Consider the following 19,349-nt stretch of genomic DNA (forward strand, 5'->3'; position numbering starts at 1 on the left):
TTGGATTCTGTCTCTCCCTCTCTTTCTGCCCCTCCCTGCTCACACTCTTCTCTGTCTCTCTCAAACATTAAAAAAAAAAAAAGAAAAGAACATGAAATCAGCTCATAATAGCAGCTAGGCTATGTAAAGCCCTCTTAGAAAGGAAATGTTGTCAGGTCATTAAAATTTAGCTGCCACTTTATTAAAGGTGTGTTCATTTATCTAAGAAAGAATGTGTCTTTGCAAAGGGGATCAATTGGTCCTGTGGGTGTCAACAATGTAGAGATGCCCAGGCAAACTGGGAAGATGCCACCTAAGCATTACCCATCTCTGGTTTCCTTGGCTTTAAATCTCTGCAGTAGATGAAGTTCCCCCAGACCTTAGGAGCTTTGAGTGACTTCTTGATGTCCACTATTTTGAATCCTGAGAATGTCCATGCTCAATAGTAATAATGATGATATGGCTAATATTTACCAAGCACTTAACTACATGTCAAACACTACTTTCAGTGTTTTGTATATAATAACTCATTTATAAAACTCTTTACAGTATGTATAGTATCTCTGATTTACAGATAAGAAAACCGAGGCACAGAGAGTTTTAGTAACTGGCTCAAGGTTACACAGCTAATAGGCGATAGAAACTGGGTCTCATCCCTGGTACTCTGATTCCACAGACTGTGTTCTTGGCCTTAGCCCCATGTAAACCACCTTCCAATAACTGGGCTTTCCATGTGGTGGTCTGTGAGGACAGAGTGCATGGATGGCCTTGCCATGGCACAGGTGGAGGCTAAACCAGCTTAAAGAAATGTTTATTTATTTCTATCTTCAGAGTATGAAGAAAATTTTGAGCCAATCTTTCTGATTTTGGACATGTTATATAAATATCAAGGTTTTCTTCCCTTGCAAATGTGAAGATCTGCCATTCTGAGCTCACATTTTCACAAGGCTGGAGCTGAGAGTACATGTGCCCCCAGTTCATCTCAGCCACCCTGATACCAAGGCTGCAAGAAAGTGGCCAGATAGCACACCTTGTTCTCTCAAAGGAGAGGAAATCAGACTTGTATTTAGCTTACATGACTTGTTTGTTAACTGTCTGGGCTGCAGAAACATCTAGACTGCTTGGCTGTTGACTTTCCCATTGTAAATGAATAAATTGGCATTTTGGACTCTTTTCAGTTTCAGTGAGCTTGGACAATGTAGGGCATCTGGGTTTGCTTTGTGGGGGCTAATGGAGGCCCCTGCAAGTTGAGGGTGGTATGAATTCACCAAGGAGAAAGCCACTGGGTAAGGATTCTTGGCTGCCACCTGCTATCTTTCTAAGTTCCCTTGCATGACCCCACACCTTGCACCCTTACCCATCTGAGTGTTGATGGTTAAGAGCAGTCAAACTGCAGTTAATGTGAACACCAGTGGACCGTGAGGGCAGGGGGACCTTCACCCACAGAGACAGCCTGCAAGCTACTTAAACAGGGGGAATGTCAGGGAGTTGGACTAGAAGCACATGCCAAAGGTTCTGTTTCTGACCAAACATACGTGTCCTGAGGCAAGTCACTTCACTTCATGGGCCTCAGTTCCCTCATCTGACGAAGGAGGAGCTGTCTCAGACCCCTGCAGTGCTCAAGTTCTTTGGTACCTTGGCACATTGAAAACTGCAAGGACATCTCTAAACAACAGCAATAACAAAAAGCCACACAATGTAACATTGTGTTTTGAAAGAAAACCATACACACTATGTAATCCCACTTATGTGATGTGCAACAATTGGCCAAGATCATCTATGTGATCGAAGTCCGAATTATGGTTACCTTTAGAGGGGCGAGTGAAATGGGGGCTGCCGTGAGGTGTTGGGAGTGCTCTATATTGTTCCTAGGGTCCTAGGGTGAAAATTAATGTGCCTGTTTTGAGCATACTGGCCAGTATCTAATAAAATTATTTTCCCTAGGAGAAAAGAAAGGAGGAGAAAGGAAGGAACGGAGGGACAGACAGAAGGAGGAAGGAAATAGACACACACACACACACACACACACACACACACACACACACACATATTGAGACGTTAAGAGAATCAGTTTGTGGCCTGCTGTTCCTGTCAGCAGCATTCCCCAAAGTGTCCCTCTGGAACATTAAACTCTCCAATGTTGGTGTCATTAGAAATTTTTCTCAGAAAGGGTGTGGGAAAGTCTGGGAAAGGAGATACTTTATTATGGAACTTCTCAAAGACTTTTATGGGCATAGTCGTCTCTCAGGAAGGCCATCATAAGCAGCATTTCCTACACTTAATTGACCAAAGAACTTTTTTTTGTCTCAAAATATCTCTCAGGACTGTTGCTTTTCAGGGCTACAGTTTGGGGAACTCTATTTGGAACATGGGCAGAAGCTGTCAGTATTTCCCCTGTAACTTGACCACATGCCATGGTGGCCAATTAAATAAAGAGGATTCTGAATCAGTAATAACTCCTTTCAATGTTTTTCAATCCTATTGTTAGAATATTTTAAAGCAGCTTTGTTGGAAACAAAGAGTACAGTTGCAGACATTTCTAGATGGGCCAATTCTCAGAAACATCATTCTCCTGGAGAGACACACATTGGCTGGTTTGCAATGGCAGTGGTTCGTCATAGCCAACCCCCAGGGGAAACTGTCCCATCAGTACTGAAATACCATGTTCATTCTGACCATACGGAAATTGAATTCACATCCAGTTTTGTAAGTACTGTAACTGGATGGGCTTGTCATCTCAGATTAACAGTGGACTGTTTTCTGTTTTTTTGGGACAGGATAAAAAATGTCAGTACTCACTTCACCAAGAGGAAAGGTAGAAGTGGTTCATTGCCGAAGAACAGAATCACAGGATATTTATTGTATCAAAAACCTCATTAGAAAATTTACCCAGAAGCTGTTTGGGAGGCTAAATATCATCTATCTTCTGTAAGTATGTAGCTAAGTAACCTAGGAATATTTATCAATTTTATCACACACTAGAAGGGACCCAAATCCTTTGTCTTTATGGGGCTTATGATCAGGAAGTGAGCAGCAAGAAAATCTATTCCTGTGGAGCAGAAGATCTCCAGGAACAACCAACCTCTAAGTTCCATAACAGCCTGCAAAATGAAAGGGTTTCTCGTGGGCTTTGGATTCAGGCAAACTTGGGTTCAAATCTCAACTGCCTCTCCCACTAGTAGAATCTTGGGGTAAGTTAATAATATCAGCTGCCAGTTTTGAGAATTTATTTTCTGTCAGGTTCTGTGTTTTGCCAATATTGTCTTATTTGCAATGCTGAGGTAGACACTATCCTGCCCATTTTACAGATCAGAAAATGGAGACCTGCCGAAGGTCAAGCAGTTAGTAAGTAACAAAGCCCATATTTGCTCTTAACCATTGTTATTAAGTGTTCCTCTAAGCTTCAAAATACACATAGATTTTTTTCTCTGTTTTTTTTTGGGGGGGGGTGGGTGGGGAGGAAACACCAGAATATAAATATCCTATAATCTATTCCTTATTATTTTTATTGAAAAAGATGAAAAACAGCTCAAGTATTTTGAACTTTATAAAGCTTCATATTAAATACAACTGAAATGTTTAAACAAAGGCCAGCCTAAGACATTAAAATTTGTAGTTTCTGGTGATCACACTGATGAATGTAATGTGAATTGACACAGTTTTGTGGTAGAGCATTAGGACAACATGTATAAAATGCTTTAAAAAATATCTATATATATCAATGAAATTATTCCATTTTTTGGCACTTTGGTGGATTGAAAACCTTAACAATGTCCTCTGGAGGGAAACAACATGTCGATACACCCCACACATGCCAACCCAAAAGTTAAGGACTGTGCAGAGAACATTATCAAAATGAAATCAGAAACTGTAGGAAAATAGCAGGAATCAATGCCACCCTCTCCTTGAGGATTTTTGCTACATTCCAGAAATCTCCTGCTTATGTTTTGACAGCTTTGCAAAGAATGTAAGATAAATACTCCCTCCACCTAAGGAGGGAAGTATTAGATCCTTTTGTATAAAATTGGGTTGTTCATTGTAAGGATGAATGAGACATCAACTCGCTCCTGAAGTGCAAAAGTTAGGAAACTAGCCTTTTCAACTTCAGCATGGAATGAAGGGGGACAAATCCTTCAAGAATTTGTAAGCATGTGTTGATTTGAGTTCCATGCTAATTATCTGTGTGGCTTGAAAAGCTTCAAAACTTCCTAAATAATGAGTCCATTTTCAGACAAAGACTATGTTCATTTACCGATAGACTGAATAAAGGGAATAAAGTGGTGAATTAAATTAAAAGTGGTCACAGATTAGTAGTGTGTCCAGGAAACTGGTTGAAATAATGAAAATCAGGTCTGAAGGATGGAGCTTCAACTCAGACTTTAAATAATGCTCATAGATGGAGTTGTAAGTGATACACGCTCGCAGTCAAAAATCACAAATATACGAGGTAACAGGCACCGTTAGTGAGAATCAACAATATACAGCAGAATCAGACTCTCAAAGACTTCAGATGTGAGTTCAGTCAATGAATATAAAATAACTATGTTTACTACATCTAAAGTGAAAAGATACATTTAAAAAGACCAAAAAAGTGAATAATGAGATTTGAAAAAAAAGTCAAACCATCTAGAATAGTATAGTTTAAAAGCTCATTGGATGACTTAAACATTGTAAAAGACACAGGTGAAGACAGAAGTAGCAAATGGGGCAGGGAGGGGGGGCAAATACCAATAAAATATCCAGATTCAGTGCAAAGAGACAGGCAAAAAGGTAAGAATGGAACAGTTAACAGTTGGATCTATTCAGACGTCTAGAAGGACATGATGGGCAGTGGAAAAGGCCAATATTTGAAGAGATAATGGCTGACAGCTATAACTTTCCAAAATTGTTGAAAAGCACCAATTCTTAGATCCAGAAAACTGGATCCCGAACAGGATAAACACACAGAGAATTCCTCAGCTCATCATAATGAAACAGCAACACATCAAATCTGAAGAGAAGATCTGAAAAGTTATCAGGGAGAGAAGATAAATTGCCTGTAAACAATTAAAGATTAGGCTAATGGTGATTTCTTACTAGCAAGCACGGTAGCCAGAAGATAGTAGAATGTCTTCAGTATTGGAAGAAAATAGCATCAAAGTAAATTGTGTACCTAGTGAAACAATTTTTCAATACGTAGGGGAAAGTGAATGCATTTTCAGACAAGCAAAATACTGAGTTAGTTTACTAGTGAAATCTGTATAAAGGAAATTCCTCAGAATATACTCTAGGCAAAAGGAATAATTTCTTAACTGGAAGGCCAAGATACAAGAAGGAAAGTAAACAAATATATGTGTAAATATGTTGGTAAATCTAAGAAGAAAATCTAACTTGTATAAAGCAATAGCGATAATAACTAATCTAATATAGATATTAAATATAGTTATATGATATAAATAAGGTAAAATACACAACAAAAATAGATGAATTGGTTGGTGCGTGATTAGAATGAAAGTACTCTTAAGGTATTATTCAGAAGGAGGGTAGTATTCAGAGGTTCTCCCCCTCCCTCCCAGGAAGCACACATCCAAGCATGTTATGGGGTAAATTATCAAGCTTTATTGAAAGACATCAAAGAAGACCTAAGTAAATGAAGAGGTATACCATGTTTTTGGATAGGAATATTCAATACTGTAAAGAAATCAGTTCTTCTCCAGTCAAAATCCTACTAGGATTGTTTGTTGAAGTTGACAAAGTGTGTGAATTCATATGAGAGAGCAAAGGGCCAGAGCCATTTGAAAGAAGAAAAATAAGGTGAGGAGATTAGCCCAACTAAAGACTCATGGTAGGCATAGTAATTGGGACAGTGTGGTAATGGCCAAGGAATCAGAGCTCCCAGAGAGAGACCCATGCATACATGAAAACTGGATGACCAAACCAGTGGGGAAAGAATGTGCCATTTAATTAATGGTGCTGGGACAATTTGTTACCCATATGGAAAAGAGAATAAATGTAAATACGAACCTCATGTCATACAAAAAAAGGAAAAAAGCAATTCTGGGTGAATTTATGACTTAAATGTGGAAAGCAGCTAACATTGTGGACAGAATCTTCTAGATTCCAAATTCATGTATCCAGCTTCTTGGTGGATGTCACCCCTTGGATACCTAGTAGGTACTTCACTGTTCGTTTGATCATCACCTGCCTCCAAACTACCCCATGTTTTCCCCATCTCGGTAACTCTAGCAACTCCAGCCTTTCACTTTCTTGGACCAAAACCTTGGTGTCACCTTCATACTTGCTCCTACATCCCACACCAGCAAAGCTGTCTGCTCCACCTACAGAATATATCCAGAAGCTGGGCTCCTCTCTCTACCTCGCTTCTCTTGCCAAGGTCCGATCCGAGCCTGGTGCACTTGAGTGTTACTATTGCCCCTTTCTGGTTTCTGCTTCTGCCTTGGCATCAGCCCTCACCCATTCCCCCTCCTGCCCCAGCAAATTATTCTCAACATAATAGCCAGAGCAGCACCATTCACATCAACTGGATCCTGTCGTGCTCCTGCTCAAAACCCTCCACTGGTCTGCCACGTCCCTGCCAGGATCTGGTGTGGAACCCACCCTTTTCCTTTCTGACCTCACCTCCCTTGAGCTCCACTGAATTCCTTTATTTTTCCTGGAGCACCCCAGGTACATCTGTGCCTCATCCTACAGTTATGGAGTAGTCCCCGTTGCACTTGACATACTTGCATGGTTCATCCTCTTTCCCCTATTCTTCTTCACAGCACTTGTCCCCACCTGACATTCTGTGCATCTTAGTTTAGTGTTTTTTGTTTTTTTTTTTAATTGGCCTGCCTCCATCCATTAGAACATCAGCTCCATGAAGGCAGGGATCTTGGCCTGTTCTCTGCTGTATCCATGGAGCCAGAAACAGCTTGGCACTTGGTATGTATTCAGTGAGTGTTTTTTGCATTAATGAATAAATCCACTACTAGGCATGTGATTATGCAAAACCTCCCTAAGCCTGGAGGTTTTGCACAATCAGTTAATAACCTCATCTGTGAAATGGGCAGTTGTACTTCATTTATAGGGTGAGTGGGACAGTGAAAAAAAGTTATTAAATACAGTGCAGTGCCTAGCTCCTAGGAGGTGCTCATAACTGCTGTATCCCCTTCCCTCTGGCTCTGCCTATAAGAGCAGGGACCAGGGTCAGATAGAGGCAAGCTTTTCTATTATTCTCCTGCCCTTCCTTTCTCAGCAACTCAGCAACCATAGAACAGGATGAGGCATTGCTTTATGAGTACAGTGGAATTCTCTTCCATATACACATTAAAAGAAAGCAACAAGCATTAGAACATGGTACAAAAGGAGGTGTAATTGCCTCTGAGATGGAAAAACAAGTGTTAGGGGCCACTGTATACCTTAATGAGTCTTGAATCTTTACCACGTGAATAAACTTCTGCATGTGAATAAATTATAATCCCCCAGCTTGGTAGCAGGTGTGCACGTCTGACTTGCCCCTCCTGGGGTGAAGTGTGTTACAGTTGGCCTGAGCAGGAGCGGATGTGATTTGGCTGTCCTCGTGACCACCAGTGACCCATGTGATCAATTGCCAAGGGCCCATCCTTTTATGGGGTATTCAGAACATGGCATATGGGATGTGGGTGGGATTACAATTGGGGCCTTTCTACAGATTTTTTTTTCAAGAACCTTCCACAAGTCTGTTTTCTCAAATCCTACACACAAACACATACTAATTACCTGAAAGTTTTTGATAGCCAGTTGTTTTCAAAGAGCTTTGTACCCCTGCTTAGAGTATAAGGTCTTGGAGTGGCTGTCAGAGTACCTCAAATTTACATGTCTAATGTGTTTGTATCTTTTCTGAATTGGCAGATAAGAAAAGCATAACTTACACCATGTGGGATGGAGTAGTGAAAGTTTTTTTTTTTTAAGGTTAAAATTGTATCCTAATAACTAAAAAGGTTGTGACTTACCTCAGAAGCCAGCATATCTTTAGAAGTAAAAGTAAATTTACATTAAGGGTGCCTGGGTGGCTCAGTAGGTTAAGCATCTGTCTCGATCTCAGCTCAGGTCTTGATCTCAGGGGTGTGAGTTCAAGCCCCGCATTGTGCTCCACACTGGGTGTGAAGCCTACTTAAAAAAAAAAAAAAAAAAAAAAAAAAAAAAAAAGAGGGGCGCCTGGGTGGCTCAGTCGGTTGGGCGGCTGACTTCGGCTCAGGTCATGATCTCGCAGTCCGTGGGTTCGAGCCCCGCATTGGGCTCTGTGCTGACTGCTCAGAGCCCGGAGCCTGTTTCAGATTCTGTGTCTCCCTCTCTCTCTGACCCTCCCCCGTTCATGCTCTGTCTCTCTCTGTCTCAAAAATAAACAAACGTTAAAAAATTTAAAAAAAAAAAGGTAAATTTACATATTCATCAGTGTCCTGGAGCTCGCCAAATAGCTGCTATCCAGCCCATGCAGTCTTTCATTTTTCATGTTAGGTAAGGCCCATCACCTTTTGCCAGGCCAACCTCAAGGCTTAGAGCAGGTGGTTTCTTTTCTAGTTTATTGAATTTTGTTATATTAGCTGCCAGCTCAGTCACAGATACAGGAATGAATACAACTGACCTCACCTAAAAACCCTGCTAAATGTTAGGGGAGAAAATGAGAAGATTCGGCATAGCAGATGAGTGGGGAAAAGGGCCAAAAGAATTGTCCACATCAAGTGCACATGTCACAGGACAGGGGGGCGTGGGGGCGGGCGAGTGGCAGAAACCACGATAGGCTTGGGGAACACCTGTGATGTTTAATAAAGTGGAAAATGGGGATACAGTTTCACCAAGATTTCCATCAAGTGTAGTTAAATAAAATGAATTTTGGCTGAACTTGGAAAATTCTCTAAACAAGTGAACAAATGAGACATTAATGAAAAAAAAACACTCTGATTTCACTTGCTGGATAATATCCTTGAGCTTTAATGTATTTTGTGTAAAATATATACATGTGTGTGGGTGTATTTTTTTAATTTGGCATATTTCAAAGAATAATTCTAAATCCAACTTTTAAAAACAAGCCTCCCTCTACCTTTTTCCTCATCTCTCTTTGCTCTCACAATAATTTTGTCTGTCCCATAGAGGACTAATGTTAAGAGGTAATAAGAACTGGAAATTATGTATACAAAAGGATAATGCTACAAAAGTTACTTTCTTGCACTTGGCCATTTGGAAATTGAAGTGCATTTTCCCATTGAAACGAAGTTATTCATGGCTGGCTTCCCAGGCAGACCCACAAAAGTCTATTTAATCTACAATGTCTGTGTGGTATAGTACTGTGCTAATTGTACTATGGAGCCCAACCACCACCCTAGGTTCCCATGGATAAATGTGTTTCAAGTTCAAATTGGGATTCCAAGAACACATTTCCCTTGTTGCCTGGGGGGATGGCAGCTGCCTTGTCCCAGCTCTTGCCCACTTCCTCCTTCATCATCATTGTCAGGTCCCATTCCCTGGGCATTTTCTTATCTGGATTAGAGTGAGGACTATCACTGTGGAGTAGTAGGTCATGGCTCTGGGAGCCTCCGGCAGAGGAACCCTGAGGACCAGGAGCTGGAGGGAGCCACTGCAGGAGTGGGAAGAAGGGTAGGGCTTCAGCGAATCAGAATGGAGAGGTTGGGAGGCTGCATCCTTTTGCTAATGAACGCCCTGTATGGATAGTATATTCTTGGGACCTGAGAGCAGTCTACTGTCTTCTCTGCATGATAGCCAGGGCTATGGTGGGGTCTTTGGGGCAGGTGCACCCTGAGGGAGTCCCCCATGGCTGAAGAGTGGGCTTTCTATGAGAGAGGACAGTGGCTGTAAGTGCTGAGATTGACATCTCCAGCACAGTGTTTCCCGAAGATGCCTATGCCTCTGATAGTGCCGAAGGCGATTTGTCTCAATACACGCAAGAACAATTTTTGTTCTAAATGTTGTATATTTTTATAGTTTTATTTATGGCAAGGGATACTGGTTTTCCATTTGTGATTTTGTTGTACATTTCCTATTGAAATAGTCTTATTTAAGCCAAAGTGAACTGATTTGAAGAAAATAAGTATAGGAAGTGCACAAATGTGAGAGACTGCAGTTTGGTGATTGGATCTAGTAAAATGATATGCTGTCAAGTGCGGGAGAAAAGCAGACTACAAACAGTATGGGTTGTGTGCCTCCATTTTTAAAAACACACAAAATACATTTCATTTGATAATTACTCTCAAAAAAGAGAGAAGTCTGGTGAGATAGAAACCAAAATACTGACACTGTTTGGTCATCTACAGGAGGTGGTATTAAGGATGATTTTTCCAATTGTTTTTCTCTTCTTGTGAGTACTTACTGGTTTTGATTGTAGTCACAATTCATTGCTTTTATGATGAAAATATAACTGGAAAGCATATAGCACTTTCTACTCTGTCCATTATCTTTTCTCCTCTTCCTTCAATTACATGCTGTTTTCTTAGTTTTGAAGGAACATTTTACGTCTTTTTCCTCCAACTTAAGATACCAGTAGATTTCACTCAGTTGAAAAAGTGAAAACTGCATCTCAATTTGTATACAATTGGTTCTGTGTGTAGTAAATCATATGCTGTCTCTAAGTCAGCACTCTTTCTGTCATGCCGGGCCACATGGCAGGGTAGCAGTTGGGAAGGACCTGATCTCAAGATGTCCCTTTGGGATAGCCACCAGAATAAGAGTTGGAAGACCCTCGCTTCCCCTTCCTTGTGTTTATTAAACTTCCTCTGTGGCCTTAGCTTAAACCAGACCCCTCAGGGTCTCCATTTCTACAGCTGGGTCAGGTGATAGATTTTCATATCCCGTAAGAATCCATTGGCCCAGGGGCATGGGCTTAGGGTTTGGAAAAATTGGCTGAGATGGCTGACAGAGGTGGGGCTGAACTCTTAGCCTCACTGTTTTGTACAGGTGACCAACTCATCCCAGTTTGCTCAGGATTTGTAGCCCTAATGGTCCCATGTTTGGGGACCTTCTCAGCCGCAGGCAATCATGGACAGTGGGCCACTCTAACTGTATATGTTTAGGCCAACACAGTGGAATTGGCAACATGGAGGATAAGGAAAACTGCAGTCAGTTTCCCCAATCTCAAAGGGAAGGGTATTGGACACTTCATGTAAGTATAACACCTTTATAATGAAATGTAGTTTTCAATAAAAATGTAGTTAGTAGCACAGATGTCCTGAAAGATCTGTTCTCAAAGTTGCTGCCATGTTGTTCCTACCTCTTCCAGAGGTTTTATACCTTATGTAGTGGTTGCTAGGCTTCAGTAGCCAAAGAAGGGGGAAAAATGATACCTCCTTGTCTCCCTTTTGGTAATCTTAGTCATGTGTGCACCTTTAATCATTTCTACAGGGAAAAGGCAAACCTTGCTGTTACCCTCTGCAATGACAAGGAGGAGATAATGGCCCAGGCTACCTTTGTGGACTATCCCAACTGGAATGTCTCCAGTCAGGACAACTGGGTATCCGTGTTCCGGGAGCTTGACCCTGAAATCCCATGCACGGTAAGCAGTTACACACAATGCTTATTAGAACAGCCTTAATTTTGAAGGGAAGTTCTATGTTTGCATATATGTCTTTCCAGTTTTGAGACTAAGTAGTTGAAAACTCACAACAGAAGGTATGTGACATTATGACAGTTAGAAATGAAGTTAGCTGGCAGGGAAGAAAGATGAGTCCAAGAGCATCCCAAGAGGGGATAGGAAAAGGGAGGTAATAGATCAGTCAGCTGGTAGCAAGGCCGAGGTCATGCTGTGCTGGGAGGACTAGGAGGGAGCAAGGAATCAGTGGGAGCATTAGATATGTACCTCTCAGTTCTCCACACTGCTCCCAACATCAGTGTCCAAATTCTTTTTTTTTTAATTGTCTTTTTATTGAAGTATAGTTGATACCCGGTGTTACCATTAGTTTCAAGTGTACAGCATAGAGATTGGACAAGTCTATATGTTGTGCTGTGCTCACCCAAGTGTAGTTACCACCTGTCACCATGCAACTCTATTAACAGTACCATTGACTGTATTCCCTATGCTGTACCTTTCATCCTTATGACTTTCCATAACTGAAAGTTTATACCTCACACTCCCCTTCACCCATTTTGTCCATCCCCTACCGCCTTCCCCTTTGGTAACTACCAATTTGTCGTCTGTTTCTGTTTTGTTTGTCCATTTGTTTTTTATATTCTACATATAAGTGAAATCATTTGCTATTTATCTTTCTCTGTCTGACTTATTTGACCTAGCATAATACCTCCTAGGTCCATCTGTGTTGTCACAAATGGCAAGATCTCGTTTTTTATGGGTGAGTAATATTCCACCGTATATATGTACCACATCTTCTTTATCCATCCATCTATATCAATGGCCACTTCGGTTCAGTGTGTGAAGTCTTTGGAATGCTGGGAGGGTACCTGCCTTTACACTTTTTACACCGTGTAATGGTGATAGCAGAGCTTCAGGCTCCTGTTGCATTCTGTAACTTTTAAGGTGTCGTTCTGGACTCTAGCTCATTCGATGTCTTCTAGCTGTGGGCATGTTACAACTTGTTGGCAACCCGACTTGGTAGCTGGTGCCAAGTCTGAGCTTTCCCTGCCCTCAGCCTGCCAGAGCCAAGCCAGCGTGTGGCCCCAGTTCTGCGGAGAGCCAGAGGCCACGACTGTGGGTAGCATGTTTGCCTGTTAGTGGAATTCAAGAATGTGGCCCCAGAGCCCTAGGGAATGCCTGTTGTGTGAATGAGTGAGTTTTTCCCCCATATACACCTGTGTGCATGCACAGTACATCCCCCATGTGCACCCCAACACATTATCCAGCATTTATTCAGCTACATGATGTCTCCCCCTTGTCCTCTACTCCTCCTGTTCCTCACCACCCCAAACACCCAGTTATCATATTCACAAAAATTATCTCAAACTTGGAAATAAGCCAAATGATGCTTTCAATCCAAGGCTTGTATCTTTGACTTTCTGTTAACTGAGCTATTGTATATTGTACAGTTCTATAGGAACAGTGATTAGCTTTGTATATTTTTGTCCATTTGAGGTGTAAATGGTTTCTGTTTGGTGGAAGAGATAACCTCAAAGGCTATGGTTTATGGCCTCATAGGACATTAACCATTTTATATCTAGCCTAGCAACCTTATTCTAACATTCCCTCATTAAAATACCTAAAGTAGCCAGCTCCTCAAGTGCAACAAATTGTTTTTATCATCTTACTGGTTGCCTCATTAATTGATGGGTTGAATAAATCTCAGACATGTGCTCATTGTATGTTTGCATTAGAATCATGATTTTACCGTTTTGAAAATTATAAATTAATACCATTATTCATAAATATTTCCTCTTTTGTCCCTTTGTTCTCTTAAGATTGTTTCTCTTTCAACTACTTTTAAATTCTGAGGTGCCTGAGTGGCTCAGTTGGTTGGGTGACCAACTTCAGCTTAGATCATGATCTCGCAGTTTGTGAGTTTGAGCCCTGCGTCGGGCTCTGTGCTGACAGCTCAGAGCCTGGAGCCTACTTCGGACTCTGTGTCTCCCTCTCTCTCTACCCCTCCCCTGCTCGTGCTCTGTGTCTCTCTGTCTCTCAATAATAAACAAACGTTAAAAATTTTGTTTTAAAAACTACTTTTAAATTCCTACAACAGTATAGAGCTTAGCTATCCAGTATGGTGGCCGTCAGCCATGTGTAGCTGTTGAGCACTTGAAATGTGCTAGTATGATTGAGATGTGCTAGAAGTGTAAAACATACACTGAATTTTAAGTATTTAGGAGGAAAAAAAGAGTGTAAAACACTTCATTAACAATGTTTATATTGATAACTTGTTAAAATGATAATTTGAGTCTGTTAGGTTAAATAAAATATATTGAAAATTAATCTTACATGTTTATTCTTTTTCTATATGTCTACTGGGAAATTACATATGTGACCTGTATTTGTGGCTCAAGTTATTTTGTTATTGGACAGCATTGATATAGAGCCTTAAGGCCTAATGTATTACTAATCCCAGGGGTATTTGCAACAGAAGGAACTAATGATTTTTATCTTAAATCTAAAGAATAAATCTTGAATTGTAATATTCTTGGTGGAAGAGAAAATTTGGAAGATAAATCAGCCAAGTAATAAGCCATGTACTCCTAAGGCTGGTCCTATTCAGCATGTAAAGCAGATGTTAAGTAAGGTGGTTGTGGGATTAGCTGATAACACATGGAAAATGCATACAGTGGTGTTGTGGCTGTTTCCATCTGGACTGTAGGGTTTGTGTTATTGGCCTTTTGGGAGTTTTCAACTCCTGAACCAAACTCATGATTCTTCTCTTCCCATTTTATGTTTGATATTCCTTCCAAGTATTTCTATTTTATTTATTCATTCACTTATTTTGAGAGAGAGCACACACATGAGTAAGGGAGGGGCAGAAAGAGAGGGAGACAGAGAATCCCATGCAGGCAGGTTCTATGCTGTCGGCACAGAGCCTTACTTACCTGACTCGGGGCTCAAACTCATGAACTGTGAGGTCATGACCTGAGCCAAAATCAAGAGTCAGATGCTTAACCAACTGAGCCACCCAGGTAGCCCTCCTTCTGAGTATTTCTAAGGCATGCGCTATCCAACAGGAGGGAGACCAAGGCACGGATGTGCAGGTGGTAACCCAAGGCTGTCTATAAAATTGCTCAGAAAACAGGAGGCACTTTCAAGCATTCCTGTCATCCTGATCTAGGTGCAAGCACCACCCTCACCAGTTAACTAGCCTCACATTTGTAGTTATCTCTAGAATTTGAAGATTTTCCCATAAACACAGGGGTACTGAGTTTAGCGCACCAATGTGTGGCTGTATGGAATAGCTGCTCATTATTGAGGCTACTTAAAATGTCTTCATAATTTAGGGGGCAAAGTTCTTTAAAAACTTGAAAGATTTAGCCTGACAGTCATCTTCGAATCTTGCTACTTTGAGTTTCCAGCTCTCAGGTTTTCTGTATCCCAAGAGTAATATTTGATTCTGACTCTGGGAATGTTGAACAAAACAAGTCATTGGATTCATAACGTGGCATCTGCCTTCCATCCTTCAAATTCATAAGAGAATCTTTCTCTTGTGTCACTTGAATAGAGCAGCAGCTGCTGACTCAAGAGCCCTGGGGAAAGGGTGATTGTCTTTCACTTGGCATAGACACCCCCGAGGACAAGACTACTGAGTTAATAATCGATTTCACTCCCCTGCAGGCACTTCCCTGCCCATAGCCCGTTTGTGAGGGCAGGAAGATGCGCTGGATGCATTGGACTCATTTACAGTCCCTGTTTCCTTGAATAATTCTAAGCTAGGAGGACAGAAGGCAGGGAATGGAGTCAGGGAGAAAGCTTGAATGCTGCCTGAGTGTCTCATCACTTCAGACATAAAACATCACCCACAAAAGGGGGCATCTCTGAGTTTGCGGCCACCCCCAAATCCTCCCCCCCCATCTCCCAACCCTGTTCTGACATAGCCTGAATGGTGACTCAGCTTTTAATCATGTGCTCTTTTCTTGTGCAGCCTTTGAACACGTTGTTCATGCACCTCTTTGTGGCCGTGGATGAATATTCTGTTGGCTGCTGCAGAGAGATTATTCGGTGAGTGGCTGGGGTCTTGCAGATGGTGACATCAGGGGGCTGGCAGGCAGCACCATAGACAAGACACGTTAATGCCAAAATGACACAAAAGAGATTGTGTGCATAGTTTAAAAATATTTCCAAAGGACATGAAATTCTTTGAGGTGCTTAATTATCTTGTAATTCATGGCTGTATTAAAGCATCAATGTGGAATAACAGTGACATTTCTGAAAGAAAACAGTTTATTTCCTTGAATCGACACTCCCTCTGACACACATCTTTACTATCATTTGAGGCAAACAGTGCAGTCATTTAAAAAAATGGATTGGGGGGAAATAAGGGAAGAATAAAGCATCACAGGTTTGGATTTTTCTAAAAATAGTTTTCTTCAGTCTTCTCTTTAGAGATGTTTATTAACCTGACAGAATGCAGAAGCATCCTGAATAATATGGTGCATCGAAATACGATCAGTTGGGCTACTGGGTGATGGCGATGTGTCTCTGACAGCCTGCACAGACATTTGGGGGTGGTGGCCTCAGCTTTCAAGGCACTTTGTAATGTCACACCAGACCATCCAGATGCCAGGTCAAAGGTTAATGTCAGCAGAAATCTGGTGTGCCACATGAATATGGCACTCTTTATTCTCTCTACCTCTGTGGAACAGACAGAAAAGAGGCCATTTGGATTATAAGGAAAAGTAGAGAAGGAAAGGACATTGCCCTGAAGATGTTCTTGCCATTACAGGCAAGGAGCAAAGAAGCCCATGTGGATTTATGAACATCGGATGTGTTTAGTGAAGGCATTTGCCTCAAACAGGTGCCAGCTAATGGGATTACTTTATTATTAACACCTGTCCCACCCTCTCTTCCCCTTGCCAGGGCTGTGTTTAAGGCCGTGCCAGAACTACACTTCATATTTCTCATAGTGCCATCCTACATGAGCCTAGGTAAGGTCTGCTCAATTACCTCCTGTCCCCAGTCTCCAGAATGGGAAATTCATGATTAAAATGGTGCTTTTGGGAATGGGAATAAGAATGGTCTCTAGGTCCTGAATGTATAATGTGACTATTTGATTATAATAATTAAAATACAATTTCGAATGGAAGTCACACTTTGTTCTGAAGCCCTAAAGTTATTCCTTGGTAAAGTGAGGCCACATTTCTTCGTCTCTGTGGTTTAGGCTCGACTCTCATAACGGTGTTTGAACAAGTGGGGAACATTCCGAGTCTGATGTCTGATGAGGACTTTGCCGTGCACATATGTTGCAGAGAAAATCATTACCCTCAGCTGCACATTCGCAATGCCAGGTAAGGCTGAAGCAGTGCCTTTTCCTACCTGAGTTTTACATGGACACTTACCTTATGCAGAGTTGCTAAAATGCCATTTCTTACTGTAAGTGATTAGAGCTTGGATTAAATTGTTTTATAATACCCATAAGTATTACTTCATTTGGAGATGTTTACAGTTCCCCTTGATGACATAATTTACAGGCATGAATATCTGATGAGACTCATTTGGTGCTATGTGGCCAGCAAAGTTGTGCATTTACTACTTACGGGTTTCTGAAAACACACGATCCTTGGCCCCACGCTGAGTCAAATAATTTTCAAATAAACATAAAAATGAATCTGCCTATTTAGTTTTCCCAACAGACCCCACCTATTTTCCAACAGTCAGTGAAAGAGGATTCTTTAACATTCAGTGGGCTCCATGACATGCCCCAAAGTTTAGCAGTCTTAAGGAGATGGCAGCGGCAGAGAGTATTTTCCAAAGATGGCTACAACACCATCTTCTATCCTTCAAGCTCTCCTCCAATGTGACCTTGGAGACTGGTGTGCCAGAGAGGCTATATGTTGGTCCTGGGATCGACAGCCCCAGCTAGGCTCCCACTGACAGTCAGCATTGCCTGCTGGCCTTGTGAATGAGCCATTGTGGACACCCAGCCAGGAAGACCCCCCTTCCCCAGGAACTGGAGCCCAGCTGACATGTGACTGCAGCCACAGGAGAGACCCTAAGCAAGGACTGACCAACTGAGTCCTCCTAGATTTCTGACTCACAAAATTGTGGGCAAAATAAAAGGGTCTTTTTGAAATAAAAATGCATATGAAATCATTTCACAAAGATGGTTGCTTGGTTTTATCAGTGGGGAATAAATTGCATCTTCTTGGGTCGATTGTTGCCATAAATTGTGGACTTCTTTAGAAAGTATTACATTTAAATTTTTAAAAGGTGAGAGCCTACTATTTACCAGGCATATACTATTATGGCATATTAAGAATTTATGGCATATTAAGAATGGCATCAGATCTCTATCTTTTAAAAAAATTTTTTTTAATGTTTATTTATTTTTGAGAGAGTGAGAGAGACAGAGCACGAGCAGGGGAGGGGCAGAGAGAGAGGGAGACACAGAATCCAAAGCAGACTCCAGGCTCCAAGCTGTCAGCACAGAGCCCAACATGGGGCTTGAACTCACGGACTGTGAGATCATGACCTGACCTGAAGTCGGACGCTCAGCTGACTGAGCCACCCATGTGCCCTGATAGATCTCTATTCTGATCTTGATTAGACTACTCACCAGATGGGTTAACTGAAAAGGAGAACTTGGCCTCTTCAGGCCTCAGTTTCCTGCCTTTCAGTGGGTGTGAGGGTATTGTCTACTGCCTGGGATTGTTGCAATGAACAGATGACCTGAGGAAAATCAAGTGCTTAGCACTTCCAGTCACATATAAGTGCCCAATGAAATGAAATATTATTCTTAATGATATTATTAAGTGGCTTAGAAGAGGAAAAGACAGAGAAGGATGAAGACAGCTTCATATAAAACCTCTCTGCCCCTGCCCCCAATCTAACTATCCATCAAGGAGTAAATGTTTACATTATAAATTGTGGTGCAGTATCAGCAGTGAAATGCAGTGAACTACTTATAGATGCAATAAGGTGGGTCAATCTCAGTTCATGCTGAGTAAAAGAAGGCAGACATAGACACAAAGACTGTTGACTCCACTTATATGATGTGCAAATGGCTCATCTGTAGAGACAGAGCAGATCAGTGGTTGCCTTTAGTGGAGGAAAGAGTGAGACTGGAATTCTGGGGCAATGGTAGTGCTCTGTGTATTGATTGGTGGCTTTGCAGTTGCCAAAACTCACCCAACTTAATACTTGGGCATTTTACTATATGTTATTATACCTCAATTAAAAAAATAATTTAAAATAAATTAGGTAGCCTAATTTATTCAGGTAGCCTCTGAATCTGGTCAGAAGGGACGAGCCGGAGCTTGGTCAGAGGGACAGATTGGGCAAAGGTGTAGAGGCAGGAAGGCACCTGGAGTGTCTATTACCAGGCAGTAGGCAGTTGTGGCTGCTGTTCAAGGTGTGCAGAGCAAGAGTAGGCCACTGGATGGCCAAGGAAGAATCACAACGAGAAGCCTTTACCCTGAAGCCAGCATGCAGCACTATATGGGCTGTGTGTGAAGGATAACTGACTTTCATGTGGTCAGTGGCTTATAAGGGAGGAACAGAACAGTATGGCCAAGAAATGATTCTAGCTGGAATTCAGGCAGTGACAAGTCAAAGAGATCTGGTTGGGGCAGGTGCATGGATGCAAAGAAATGTTTGAGGGGGAAAGTTGAAAGATGAGAATGAGTTCACGGTCACTCAGGTTTTCAAGTATGGGGGGATTCACTAGCTAAAAGTAGAAATAATAGCATTAGGTGGACAGTTGGGAGGTAGAAATATAGGTCCTCTCATGAGTGAGGAGGTCAAGAAAATAAAGGAGATTGTTTAG

At 41.6% G+C, this 19,349-nt stretch overlaps 1 protein-coding gene across 1 annotated transcript in view; it reads left to right on the forward strand.

The window, feature by feature from the left end:
- The first annotated feature begins 2,764 nt into the window (after positions 1-2,764).
- The window catches only part of CFAP61 (cilia and flagella associated protein 61), a 270,944-nt gene continuing 254,359 nt past the window's right edge, over positions 2,765-19,349 (forward strand). The window contains exons 1-5 of the mRNA XM_047067515.1: positions 2,765-2,907; positions 11,350-11,500; positions 15,510-15,586; positions 16,445-16,512; positions 16,746-16,872. Coding sequence (XP_046923471.1) covers positions 2,765-2,907; positions 11,350-11,500; positions 15,510-15,586; positions 16,445-16,512; positions 16,746-16,872 — 566 coding nt within the window. The remainder of the gene's footprint in view (positions 2,908-11,349; positions 11,501-15,509; positions 15,587-16,444; positions 16,513-16,745; positions 16,873-19,349) is intronic.

This window comes from Lynx rufus, unplaced genomic scaffold (assembly GCF_022079265.1).
Source record: "Lynx rufus isolate CCGP_SWC_20201006 ecotype Redwood Valley unplaced genomic scaffold, mLynRuf1.p SCAF_8, whole genome shotgun sequence".
Lineage (NCBI taxonomy): Eukaryota > Metazoa > Chordata > Mammalia > Carnivora > Felidae > Lynx > Lynx rufus.